Source organism: Gouania willdenowi, chromosome 7 (genome assembly GCF_900634775.1).
Source record: "Gouania willdenowi chromosome 7, fGouWil2.1, whole genome shotgun sequence".
Lineage (NCBI taxonomy): Eukaryota > Metazoa > Chordata > Actinopteri > Blenniiformes > Gobiesocidae > Gouania > Gouania willdenowi.
In genome coordinates, this window is record NC_041050.1 from 38,833,632 (window position 1) to 38,847,894 (window position 14,263).

Consider the following 14,263-nt stretch of genomic DNA (forward strand, 5'->3'; position numbering starts at 1 on the left):
AGCATAGACATACAATGAATAGATCAAACACTAATCACTTAATTTTACCTCCAAAAACAGAAAAACCACAAAATAATTTACAACGATTCGATGTTTAAAACTGTACAGAAGTATATGGACACATTTGAACTGGACTGAACACATTTTTACTTCGTTCTTTTTTTTAAATTCACAAATTTAACTTAATTTATTCAGATTTTAAACCCTTCTGACTTAATAATAATAATAATAATAATAATGAAAACATTTTAAAGCACTTTACATTCACTGAAACAAGGGCAGAAAAAAATGAAAAAATAAACAGAAAAAAATGAAAAAATAAACAGAAAAAAAACAATAATAAAACCAAGTGAATATTATCAATAAAACATAGTTTAGCAGAAAGCTCTTGTAAAATGATATATTTTTAGGTCTTGTTTAATTATTTAGATTTCTTTTTAAACAATTCTGACTTTATTGATGAGTCCTTGAAATAATGTGTCAATTACATTAGGTTTTTACTTGTTTATTTATTATACTTATTAATAATACTTCTGACTAATATATTATTTATCCTTCCCTCTTCCTCTGAAAAATGTGTGAATTAATGATTTTACTCACAAAATAAACTTTACAATTATTATTTTATAAATAAATGATTATTGATTATAAATGCAAATTTTATAATATAACACTACAACTGCAGCACTTTTAGATTAAATGATTAAATGCTTTTTCACTGCGGAATAAAGACTGAACATTTTATTGTATTGTTTGTTTGTTTGTGTCGGAGACGCTATAAACACAGCTAACACTTCTAACTGCTGTATTTCTATGGTGAAAAGGGCGGGATTTACTAGCTGTCAGTCCGCCATCTTGTTTGTTTATTTCTGGTTGTCGTTTACGGGAAACAGAAGGGGGCGGGGTTAGGGGCGTGGCTATAGGAAATCCCTGGCGAGGTTGATGAGTGACAGAAGCTTCTGTCCAATCAGGAGAGAGAAGGACGGTGGCACGACGTGAGTGATCGGATCAGAGGATGACTCAGCATTGCATCATCTAAAAAAATAAAAATAAAATAAAAATATTTATTTGAACACAGTAATGAATAAATAATAAAATAATATCCCTTTATCAGGCTTGACAGAGCTATACCTTCCTTAAATATCAAAAACACAACATTTTCTAACAATTACTATTATTTTGTCAACATATCATATATTCATCTCTTTTAAATTTGTTATTTGATGCACTTCTGCCTCAGACAGAGCAAGTTTGGACCTTATTTATTTTTAAGATATCATTATTATTTTTCAATTTAAAGACAAAAAGCAAGAAACAGTTACATCAATTATCAGCTTTTAAACAGTATAGGCAAGAAAAAGCAAAAATTATAATCAACCCACATAATGCAAAATTAAGCAAGCATGTATCACAAAAGCGTGATGTGAGAGGAGAAAGGAGACAAGAAAAAAAAACAAAACACAAAAACACATAAATACGAGTAAATGTTATTACAATAACAAGAGATTATTAAAAAAAAATTACAAATAAAATGGCTCCATAGCCAAGACTTCAGGCAGTAAAGAGCTTTTCCGCTTGATCAAGGGTCAAAAATAGGTTGAGAACGAGCCTCTTTAGGAATATTTGTCCAAGTCTGTGCTTTCTGTAGTCTGACATAAGTTAGAAAGGGGTCCCATATTTTATAGAACGAAGAGGGTTTGTCTTTGAGCCAGTAGGTCATTGGCTCCAGGGGTAAGAGTTCTGTTATACTTTGTACCCACATTGAGAGCTGAGGAGGGGTTTCAGAGATCCATTTAAGTAAAATGCATCTTCTGCAACAAAAGAACACCAAGGAGCTTCAACGTGTTGGGATTAAGGTTAAGAGCAGAATGCAAACCAAGAATACAAGATACAGGCCTAAGATCTAAATTTTTTCCAGATAATACAAAAATTTCTTCACATACATTTTCCCAAAACATTTTAATGAAAGGACAGTCAAAGATACAGTGGAAGTATGTCCCCTCAATCACCTTACATTTATTACAACACTTTGAAAAAGAAGGATTGAATCTATTCCATAACAATGGTGTAATTTGAAGCCTGTAAATAACTTTGAACTGCATTTCCTTAACCTTGTTAGTGGACAGACAACCAGAGGAGTCCAGCCAGACATGCCATCTGAGATTATTGTACCAAGCTCAGCCTCCCTTAGCGACTTCAGAGGGCTCACACCCTCTGCTCTTGGTCTTGGACCTTATTAATGGGCTAGAAAACAGTTTGTGAGCACAGCGGGTCAACTTTAATCACAGTGGGCAGGGCCACAAACACGTGACTTCATCTGATCTGAGGGTCACATGATCACCATTTATGTCAGCGTTAGAATAATGACCAATCATTAACACAGGAAACGACAAAGGGTTTGTTGTTGTTTAGTGTGTTTTTTGGACTCTTTTTGTGAACTCATTTTTAATCATTTTGTGTGTTTTAGTTGTTATTTGCTCAGTGACGTGCAGTCAGGGTAGGCAAGGTCGGTAGGCACCCAAATCCACAGATATTCTAACTATTTTACACTGTTCAGTTTACACTTCTCTAGAATGTTCTGTACTAAGTGATGTTTTTGAAAAAACAGAAAAACATGAATATATCTTAGTTAAATGTAAGTGCTTTATGAGCAATGCCATCATAATATTCTCTATTCATAATACACATTATGTTAGCACTCATGGAAATAGTAAACACTATTTAGTTATTTAAGATCATTTATTGTTTTCATTGATTCAGTCAGACACCAATATACATTTAAACTGGAAAACGTTGCTTCTCGTGTCAAAAATTATGAAGACATTCATTTAGATTAAGTCATTACAAAGTCTTTAATTAATGAGATTAATCTTTGTTAATTGAGTCCCACCTCTAGTTTCTATATTTGGGACTATTTTTAAAGCTGGACATCAGAAAAAGACTAAACGCGGAACTTTCAACAATGTTTGAAAAATAAATTTCAGTTTTTAAGATAATCATCAGGAAGTGACCCCTAACGGCTGAAAATGCTGCTCTGTGATTGGTCAGGCGTGCACAGGTGAGGATGGCGGCCCGGTGGGTCCACGTGGTGCATGTGCTGCTCGTGCTGTGGGTCGGTGTCGGTGTCTCCTTCGGTACCGGACCGGACCCGGAGCTCGGCCGGATGGAGCTTCGGCGCGTGCGCAGCCTCGCGTCCCATCCCCGGTATGGAGAGTGCTGGGCGCGTGCCCTGCAGGACCTGGACACGCGCTGCCGGGAACTGACGGCGGAGAGTCAGGCGAGGCTCGCGCTGCGATTCACCCACTGTCACCTGAGCAGGTAACCGGTACCGATTAACCGGGACAGGAACCGATAAATTACATCCGATCAATGTTTCTACTGAACTTTACAACTGGACACATTAAAAAAAATCAATAGTTTGACCCACATGTGTCAAACTCTAGGCCTTTAAAACATCCAAATCGGCCCGCGGTGTAAAAGTAAATATGACCCAATTATTTAATTCAAAAGGACTGCAAAATATCTGACAAATTTCCACAGGAACTTCAGTTCAGGGATTTTAACAACATTCAAAAAAGTTATTTAAAAAAAATTATATTTTTTTCATGCAATTTATTTATTGAAATGAAGCAGAAATTGGGAGTAATTTTAAATTACTATACATCCAAACATAGATATTGGCATCCATGCAAAATAATACACTTTACAAAGAAAATTAACAGATTTATTTGGAAGAAGAACTTGATAATTATTCAAGATTCAAAATGTTTATTATCATGTGCACAGTAAGGAAACGTGTTTCCCTGCACAGTTAAATTCTTACTTCATCCACACTGGATATCACAAAGATTAAAAACAAAGGAAAGAGAAGTATAATCATAGTGGTAATAATTCAAAAAGTAATTAAAATATACATTTACAAGTAATATTAGTAATTAAAACATATATGTACATATGTTGAAGTGCATGACGTTTCAATTAATTTGTCACAAATTCAATGAAATTTGCAGGGGTTCAGTTTTCCTGTGTTTATAGAACATGATGGAAGTCATTTCATCTCAAATTGTTAAAAGAAACCAATTTTTTCCCAGATTCTGCTCAATCTAGTACCTACCTGTCCCCTTTTGCTTGGATATTGTCGGTGCCGGGTGACTGTGGATCAGGTGGTCGTGGGTCGTCTTCTGATCGAGAGGTTGGGGGTTCGATCCCAGTACCTGACTATGTGTCGAAGTGTCCTTGGGCAAGACACTGAACCCTAAGTTGCTCCCAGTGGTCGACTAGCGCCTTGAATGGCAGTCCTGTCCCACTGGTGTGTGTGATTGGGTGAATGAGCTGATATGTAAAGCGCTTTGAGACTGTTTCAGTGGCGATAAAGCGCTATATAAAATCATGTCCATATAATATGTACTTTATATCATTTATACATGAAAATTTAAAGTAGCGCTAATGTGAAAATTGTTTGATTTCCAACTTCTGCATCACATTGTCTCATCATAATGATTAGATTGAGTTATTCTGTTTTTTATTGTCTTTCAGTTCTGGCAGAGATTTCCCATCATGCCTGGAGGGGTCAGAGGTCAGCAGTTGTACGGCTAAGATGGACGCCACGGCCTTCAGCACCTTCACAGAGTTCTTCACACACGCCCACGCGATCTGCAACTTCCTGCAGTCTGAGGCCTGGCAGAGCCGCGCAGAAAGATCCATGCACCGGTGAGCACAGCCTGGGAGACCGCACTGAGGGCAAAGCACTATGGTGTGTGTGTGTGTGTGTGTGTGTGTGTGTGTGTGTGTGTGTGTGTTAGGCTATCAGAGAGCTCTGCAGGCGTCGCTGAGCAGCTCGAGTCCACCAGACACTTAGCTGAGGACCTGATTGAAGCCCAAAGCGCGGCCTTACAGGCACAGCAGGAGATCCTGAGCAACGGAGAGGAGCTGAGAGCCACCCTGAGAGACTCTACTGAGGGTAAAAAAAAAAAAACACAGCCTAACATACTCTACTGAGGGTAAAAAAGAAACACAGCCTAACAGACTCTACTGAGGGTAAAAACACAGCCTAACAGACTCTACTGGGGGTCAAAACCCAGCCTAACAGACCCTACTGAGGGTCAAAACACAGCCTAACAGACCCTACTGAGGGTAAAAATACAGCCTAACAGACCCTACTGAGGGTAAATTACCTATGGGTCATTCCATGTCATTTCAACAAATTTTCAGGACGTCCACGGCATTTCGGTCTCAAAAAATTCAGAATTGTTTACGAGTTATTCCTGAATTATTCAATATTCACGCTGTAAATGTTTAGTTTTATCTGATGAATACTTTTTGAGATATGGACAATTTAGTGAGGAGGGTGTGTCCTTATTTTTCTTCAATTTTCAGCTTCCAATATCTCAGGAACTCCAGCACATAGGAAAGGTAAATGTGGTGCAGTAATATAGCTCCACCTACTCTCTGAGAATATAGAAAAAGCAACAATTAAACAATGAATGATTATCAGACACAGAGTCAAGTTACAATGGCCTCATGTAAAGGATTTTCAATATTAACGAGTGGTGAAATAACCCAAAGTTTGGGTCCCAATTAAAAATGAAGAAGTCGCATAAAGACAAAAGGTTTTATATCCCAATAAAGAGTAACCTTTATACTATAAATGAAAACATTTTAATGCAGTTATGGGCCCATGAAAATAGTTTAAAAAAGTATTTGTTCATATTTCCAGAGCGTGTGACCAAAGAAAATAGACAGATTACCGCAATGCGCAAAATGGCCCAGGGCCCGAGAGCCAATGGGGGCCCTTAATGTTCAGAGCTTTTTTATTTTTTCACTTATTAAAAAAATATATTTGTATTAGAATTTTTTTGGTTTTGAAAATGCAGTATGATAATAAAAATAATATGAATGCTAAATAATTTATAATATTAGCTCATTTATGTGTGATAACATGTCTATGGATGACGTACCTGAAGAAATGCCCTCCCCCTCGCTTCCCGCTCCCCCGTGAGTGTGGAGGGGAGATTGACCAATCAGAAGGTAGATTTGGAGACGGAGCGCTGAGTGTTGCTTTAGCCCAGAGGGCAAATGTTATGACAGTGGGGGCCAAATAATGTCACCTTCGCTGATGCAAGGGCCACATTATTAACATTCATGTTAGAACGAGGACCGATATAAGCAATAATACAGGGGAAAACATAACTTTTTGTTGTTGTTTTGTGTGGTAATGTTGTTGTTTTATGTGATTTGTTGTTGTTTTGTATTATTTTGTGCTTCTTTTATGTATTTTTCTCTCATTTTGTGCAGTTCTGTTGTTGTCTTGTGTATTTTTGAAGTCATTTTGTGTATTTTCCTGTCAATCTGGGTTTTTTTTGTGTTATTAGTCATTTTGGTTTTTGGAGTAATTTCGTTCTCATTCTGTTGTCATTTTGTAAATGTTTCTGTCATTTTGCATTTCTTTGCTGTCATTTCAGTAATTTGGCATGTTTTTTTAACGTCATTTTGTGGACTTTGGGGGCCGCATAAATTTAGAGCGAGGGCCGCATGTGGCCCCCAGGCTGCCAGTTGCCCACATCTGCTTTAGCCGGTGTTATAGGACTGACACAGAGTCATTGTTCTGGACTGTAAAGGCAGCACGCTGACGTTTGCCTCCACAGATTGGTTGAAAAAGGTTGTTCGTCATTGCGTCTCTTTCATTACATTTAGGTTAACGCTATGTGGAGATTATGGATCTGACAGCTAATGCAGTGGCCAAGCACTTAATATAATTTTACAAAATCTACAATCTGTAAAATGTGACGAAGCAATAAAACCATGAACAACACATGATCTGTTTCATAAAAATAAACACTTGATATCAGCGCAAACTCATCTGTAGCGGCAGATTGGAGAAGTTGTAACAACGTAGTTGTGGTTGTAAACGATAACTTGCATGAGAAATAACAAAAATATTCCACATCAACACATTTGTGAATATTTTTTCTGTGACTTCAGACTCAAATCACGCATGTGTGAATATTTTCATTCGGTTTAAATCTTACATTTACAAGTTCACATTTTTTCTAATGATTTGTGACGTTAAATGTATTTTTAATACAAAAGCTCACATTCTACAAGCTCTATTATTTTGCAAAATATCTACCTTCATACTAAAACTGAAATCATGATACTGCTGAATCTGATGTGTAGTTAAGAGGCGTGTCAGGAAACACAGAGAGCTGCGCGTTGTCAACGAGATGGGAAGAGTTCGGTGCGTACACACACATTGCAATTCTACACACACGGATTAAAACACACACTCAAGGTACTGACACACACATTGTATGAGCGCACACAAAAATTGTTTTGTTACAAAAATGGCCCCATAGCAGGGGCCCGTGGTCATGACGATCCAATGCATATCTGTGACTAATCATTAGTGATGTGAACAGTCTATGTTCATAGCTCTAAGCTGATCACATTACAGGGAGCTGAGACATATGCTAAGTAGTTTAATGTTGACCCAAACATGTTCCAGACCCAAACACACACTGACTTTGTGATTATTTAGAGGAGCTGACATGTCCACCAGATAGGATGTATAGCAGATCTAAGTAAACGTACCCCCCCAATAAATTATCCATATTTCCAAAAGTATTAATTAAAGCAAACTAAAAATGTACAGTGACTACTGAATAATTAAGGAACAATTGGTAAAAAGTGTGTGGGATATTTGTTGGAATGACTCCAAAGCAGACAGCCTGTCAGACTCTGCCCAGGGTAAAACACGCACCCAGAGCCTGAGGGTGTGCTAGGTCAGCATTTACCCTCATCTTAGTCCAATTTAATAAAACTGTTACACTGGTTCTCTGTCTTCACTCGTCTCAGGGCTGCGTTCCATCTTCTCTGAGCTCCACAGTGTGTCCAGGCAGCAGCAGGTGGCGCTGTCGGAGCTCTTTAACCGCGTGTCCTTCCTGCAGAGCTTCCTGCTGACAGAGACCCACAGCCTGAGCTCCTGCTGTTACAACGCCGCTGGCCTCTGCGTCGCCTTCCTGCTCACCTCCACCCGCCGCTCTGCCAGGGCCCGGTCAGTTTGCAGGTTCTCAAGCAAGGTGGGCGGAGCTAATCCAGGTGTTTGTGTGCTAGGCTTGTGCTGCTGAGTTTGGTCTGTGTGAACTTCTACCTGGAGCGAAGGATCTACCTCTCTGTGATGGGCTCTGAGCGCCCAGAACATCAGCAAATGGTCAGCCTGAGAGACGCTACTGAGGGCAAAACATAAAGCCTGAGCAACACTACTTAGGGCAAAACAACTGCCTGAGAAACACTACTGAAACCAAAACACACAGCCTGAGAGTCACTACTGAGGGCAAAACACATAGCCTGAGAGACAATACTGAGGACAACAGACACACAGCCTGGCTGACAGTACTGAGAGAAAAACACAGCCTTAGAGACACTACTGAGGGTAAATGCACGGTTGTCTGTTTCTGTGCAGGAGTTGTTTGTCGTCTACGTGAGTGCGTTACGGCGCATCATGGTGTGCGTTGGCGTGTGCGTCCTCCTGTGGACGTGTGCTCGCTACACAGACCCAGTGCAGCAGAGTTTGCAGGTTCTCCAGGAGCTGAGGCAGACACAGCGGAGCCTGCAGGAGGCGCTGCACAAAGCAGGTGGGTCGTGTCTGTAAAAATAAAGCTTTGATTCAGAGGAAATGTGACCAACGCGGTTGATTTGTGCAGAGAGTCTGAGAGGACGTCAGCGGGAGGAGGCGGAGCTTCACAGGAAGGTAAGACCTTGTTCCTGATCAACGTGTTCCTTACCTCAGTGTTTCAAACCTTAGAAAAATCACAAGGTGCACCACCCAGAGGAAAAGTTACAAGAAGTATACATGTATGGGTTAGCTTCAGGGGTGGAAAGAGTACAGAAAAAATCTACTTAAGTAGAAGTAAAGTTACTGGCGTAAAAATCTACTTGAGTAAAATCTCTCCCATGCAATAAAAAAAGTACAAAAACCTGTGTAAAGATCAAACTAGGTTCTTTTTTTTGCTATTATTAAAGAAAACCATTTCAAAATAACGTGCATGAGAACAAGACATGGTGTGGCTCACCTGGATAAATCAAATAAATGTGAGGTAAGTGTTTGTGTCAGAGCATCCAATAAAACATTTTCCACTAAGAAAACAATTCCTATCTTTAGGAATCTCTGAAAGAAAGAAATGCGTACAGTATGTTATATAAAGTCTATTAAACATTCTATGTGGAATGTCAAAAACTTTGTATCCATCTATGTATTTAAAACAAACTGTTTAATGAACAGATTATGTTGATTATGCATACATTGTGCATAAACATCAAAGAAAACATTCAAAAAATGCTAATGTGTTTGTGTCAGTGCAGATATTTACAAGTACCAGAACCATTCTTCAGGGTCCTTGTTTATAAACGCTGCGTACGTAAAAAAGAAACAACGTTTGGGACTTATAAAAAAAATTAATCTGGCAATATAATGTGCAGCTCTGACCCTGCAGTACGGGGAAACCCCGCCCCCAACAGGAGAAGGATGAAATCAATGACAGCTCTGTGAAATCGATACATTTGTGTAAAATAATCAAACATTGCACATTTCACAACACACATCATATATGAAGGATGTATTGCCAAAAACCGAAGAAAAAAATATTCTGATCCCCCAGAGTGACACGCCTACAAACATGGTTTTATATTAATAATAATAATAATAATAATTGTAATTAAATTCACATGATCATTGCGCAAAACTGCTGCTCAATTGGCTACAACACCTGTAGCTGTTATAAAAAGGAACGCACACAATGCGTAAAGACGAGCGCGCAGGATTTATTTTACTCTGCAACGGAATCTACAGTATTTCCAATGTAGTGAAGTACTGTTACTTCAAACAAAATTTACTTAAGTAAAAGTAAAATTACAGATTTTAGAAGGTTCTCCAAATAATAGAAGTACACAAAAAAGCTACTCAATTACAGCAACATGAGTAAATGTAATTTGTTACTTTCCACCCCTGGTTAGCTTCGCATGTAGCTGCCAGTCCTACACGTTTGGGTTAGCTTAGCACGTAGCGGCCAGGCTAGGGTTGCCACCTGTCCCTTAAAATACGGAATCGTTCCTTATTTGGTCATTAAATGGTGAGTCTCGTACTGAGCCAAAACGGAACGCTGTTTGTTCCGTATAAATGACCAGAACACTAGACACAAAATAAAACAAAGGAGGGGTTCTCCTTGGATCTACGTAGGACCCCCACTCTCTGTGGTGGGTCCCGTGTACCTGTGTGGGGCTTTCACGGACTGTTGGACAGAGAAAGAGAGACGACACATCTGCACTGCTCAGACCCTAAAAATGTCCAACTTTAGATAGTTTTCAGTGTCACATTGTGGTCTGTCTGACATCAAACAGCCTCAGGAGAACAACACTGTAGATATGAACAATCTGAAGCTCTTCATACATCCATCATCTCCTGAGGCAGATACAGTAGATACATAATGATTGGATTGTAAGATTGATTAATTTGAAAGACTGTGATTTGATTTAATGTTTAGGATGTGGAGGTTTTAAAGTCGAATGAAAGAATCTTTATTAATTATTACAGTAGCATTAGGTAATATAAATATAATATGTATGGCCTTTTAACAAAAATCACACTGATAGGTTAACATTAAATAAATAAATACAGTAATATTTTATATTATATTATATATATTCCCTAGGTTAAAAATGTTTGTAGAGATTCCTGTATATTCTATGGTTCCCAAACTGGGGTACGTGTACCCCAAGAACAGGGGTCTGCAACCTGTGGCTCTGGAGCCTCATGTGGCTCTTTGACTCTTTTGCAATGGCTCCCTATAGCTATGAGAAAATATCAAAATAATGAATTGTTATTTCTTAGAGGTTATTAATGATAAATGACATTGACACCAAATAAAATCATGATATAATAATATGTCAATCTAAAAATAAATCACATTGTGTAATAACTATCATCAACCATAAACTTTCCTTGCTCCTGTGGTTAACCTTACGTTTTAAATCTCTGGTAAGTTAACTAAACCATCAAAAATACTATTCTGGAAGAAAGTAGATATTTTATTTGTGTAGGGAAATATTTAATTAACTGCCAACTACCAGATTAATATGTATCCTTGATATGTTGCAAGAATCTAGCAATTAGTATTATATAGTATATATGTGTTGACATGATTTTTTTTACATGCAGACAGACTTTTTTTTTCATCCATCAATCATAATTTGTTGCACAACTCTCCAAAATGAACAAGAAACATCAGAACTAAATGAATAAAAAGGCCGAAACTCAAGGTTCATGTTGGACGAGTCTGCAGACACAAATAAATAATATATAACATGAGCTCAGGGGTACATGGGACAATAACATTTGGTAAACACTGTTCTATGTCAAAATATTTCTATTTTGGAGGATTGTGTTCACGGTCCCGTGGGTGTCCCTTACTTTCTTTTCTGAAAGGTGGCAACCCTAGGCCAGTCCCACATGCTTGGGTTAGCTTAGCACATAGCGGCGCTGGCTGGGCAGAGTCAAAGGGGCGGGACTACATTATCAGTTCCACTAAAGCTTCTAAAAGTTGTTTGTCTCTAAAGATGAAGTCTATGAGGGAGGAGGAGCTTATGGTCCGAGCAGAGAAGCCAGAAAACTGCAGCTTTTTAGAGGCTCCACCACCTGACGTCTCTGCCCTGACTCAGCACTCAGACTCTGGTCAGTGACAACTCTCTGACGCTGTTAGCTTGCTCTGTTAGTGGTTCTCTAATTGGCTGCAGTCATCTGTTCTGTGCTCTGATTGGCTGCAGGGTGGACAGACTTCAACCTTCTCAGCAGCACCGTCGACGCCTCCAAATACATTTCCCCCAATGCTGCTGTGCGTGGGCGGAGTCCTGGGAGGCGTTCCTGTGGCCCCTCCCTCCTGGTGTACAACGTTTTAGTGGAGGATAAACAGGTGCATGATGGGTAATCATTGAGTTGCAGGTTCTCTGTCCGCGCTGACTTACTGAGATCTAAAGCAAAGGTCACAGCCCAGGTTCAGATTCTACTGTGCTTTTATTTTGAAAGGGATTGTTTTACCTCACAAAATTATTATCGGTGATCAAACTCACTGGACTTAAACTAGATGTAATATCTAGTCCAGGGATGAAGACAATTTCTTTTAATTTCTTTTCAACCTTTTCTTTCAGCCTCGTTACAGCCTGAGGAGCAGAAAGTCAGAGAATCACTGATGTTCATCCATCACAGCATTCACTCATCGTCTGAGCTCCTTTAATCAATTTGTTTTTAATTAGTATCAATAAATCCTCCTTTAACTTGGAGTCACTGCCAAACTGTTTCTGTCGCCTCCTGCCGGACATCATACATAGCTACACTCTGTCAGAGAGGAAAACTGTGAAATAACACCATATATATATATATATATATATATATATATATATATATATATATATATATATATATATATATATATATATATATATTTTCAATAAAACAACGTGGATCAAAGGATGAAAACCTTGTTTCAAGACGGGTGGGTGGAGTGGCACACATTGCCACCGACCCCTTGTGCCAACTGTTGTGGGCCGGCCCCCCGTAATAGAGTGGAGAGGGCGTAGCGAGGTAACCTAGTTCAGCAACCAGAAGACACTAGTACCAGGAATGTACAGATACATCGTGGTCAACTTTGAAATCATGGGATACATCACTTGATTTTTTCAAACGCTAGCTTTTAACGCGGATGAGTAACTGTGTTCACCTGGTTCGTTCCTTCAGGTGTCCAGGGGAGGCATGCGTGACTTTAACTTTCATTTCATGAGTGCGATCTTGTTCTTGTCATTTAGTTATTATGAAAAACAATCGATTTTGAACATTTATGAATTGTTATCGAATTGTGATGTGTCGAATTGCAATGAATCTAATAATCTATGTATTGGCACACTATTAGTGATCTATTGAACCAGTCTGGTGACAAATGTGGAGAGATTGAAGAGGGTGACCCAACACCCAGCTTAAGTATAATGATGGTGGAGGGCTTCCGGTGTCATGGCGTAGAGACAATACGTGCTTGGTGATCGCTCTCCAGGGTTGATAGTTATTTCCACCATAAACTCGATATTGGTACATTCATTTTGGTGGTGAAACATGCAATAGGTGAAACAAGAAAGGAAGAAGGCTGTAAATCAATGAAAATGCAGAAAACTCTGGATAAAAACACCTCCTCGCCAAAGGCTAGCAATGCAGGGCAGCAAGCTAATGCTAACCCAGCTACAGAAGGTGTAACAGCGGACGACGAGGCTATTGTAGCGCTCAAAACCGAGTTGAAACAAGACAACAGAGTGAGACAGGATATCACCTCTCTACAGCAGGAGTTAAGCAGAAAGCTGGATCCGATAACTGAGTACGAGAGGCCTGACAAACCTAATGGAGGAAACGGAGTCCTGGGTGGGGCATGTTGAGGACCTAACATTGGATTTGGCCCTGGCGCTGACTGAGAGTATGAAGTGACAAACGGTCCTTCAAGACAAATTGACTGATCTGGAGTCAAGATTCTGCAGAAATAACATCAGGATCTTTGGAGCAGACGAACAAGAAAAGCCGACATCGATGATACAATTTATTCAGCGCCAGCTACATCTACCAGCAGATTTGGACCTTAAAATACAGCGAGCCCACAGAGCACCCACCAGGCAGCCCAGTGCCTCCCCAAGACCTATCATAGTCAATTTCCAGGAATTTACTACTAAAAAGGTGATCCTAAAAGAAGCGCGGAAAAAGGAAGTAACCCAAATAAGCAACAGGAACATCTGCTTTGACTACGACTGTTCATCAGAATTTGTCCAAAAGTGCAACGAATACCAAAAGATGCTGAAGGAGAGAGGCATACGCTTTCAAATGCCATATACTAACATGCGTATTCACTGCGAGGACGGTGCTAGAGTATACAATACCGCACGCAAAGCTGCGCTGGAGCTACGAAGGCGAGGACTCGAGGTGGAGCTGCCGGCTGCTACAGAAGAAGGTACAGAAATCTGGCTCCAGAAGTTACATGGAGGGCAGCAGGAGGGCCAGACTTCCAGGGAGCACATACCAGCAACAGCACAAATGGCTAAAGAGAGACTGAAGGAGTTCCAGAGGCAAAAACTAAGCTTTCCCCCATCACTGACTCGGTGGGGTGGCACCAGAAGATGGCGCTATAACATTGGACATTATGGATGGAGGTGATTCTATCACCTCTCAAGCCATTCATAGGGC

At 39.5% G+C, this 14,263-nt stretch overlaps 1 protein-coding gene across 1 annotated transcript; it reads left to right on the top strand.

The window, feature by feature from the left end:
- Positions 1 to 2,386: 2,386 nt before the first annotated feature.
- LOC114466606 (uncharacterized) lies at positions 2,387 to 12,279 on the top strand. The gene is made up of 11 exons (XM_028452181.1): positions 2,387 to 2,396; positions 3,049 to 3,318; positions 4,537 to 4,710; positions 4,803 to 4,960; positions 7,855 to 8,053; positions 8,113 to 8,209; positions 8,462 to 8,633; positions 8,703 to 8,749; positions 11,611 to 11,725; positions 11,818 to 11,974; positions 12,199 to 12,279. The coding sequence occupies exons 2-11, from the start codon at positions 3,065 to 3,067 to the stop codon at positions 12,212 to 12,214; spliced, it is 1,389 nt and encodes a 462-aa protein (XP_028307982.1). The 5' UTR covers positions 2,387 to 2,396; positions 3,049 to 3,064; the 3' UTR covers positions 12,215 to 12,279.
- The last annotated feature ends 1,984 nt before the right edge of the window (positions 12,280 to 14,263 follow it).

Bases quoted from the DNA above. Each gene is read 5' to 3' on its own strand.
- LOC114466606 (XM_028452181.1), top strand. From the start codon at position 3,065: ATGGCGGCCCGGTGGGTCCACGTGGTGCATGTGCTGCTCGTGCTGTGG. The intron at 8,054-8,112 runs GTCAGTTTGCAG...TTTGTGTGCTAG, and splicing joins CGCCGCTCTGCCAGGGCCCG to GCTTGTGCTGCTGAGTTTGG. The intron at 8,634-8,702 runs GTGGGTCGTGTC...TGATTTGTGCAG, and splicing joins GGAGGCGCTGCACAAAGCAG to AGAGTCTGAGAGGACGTCAG.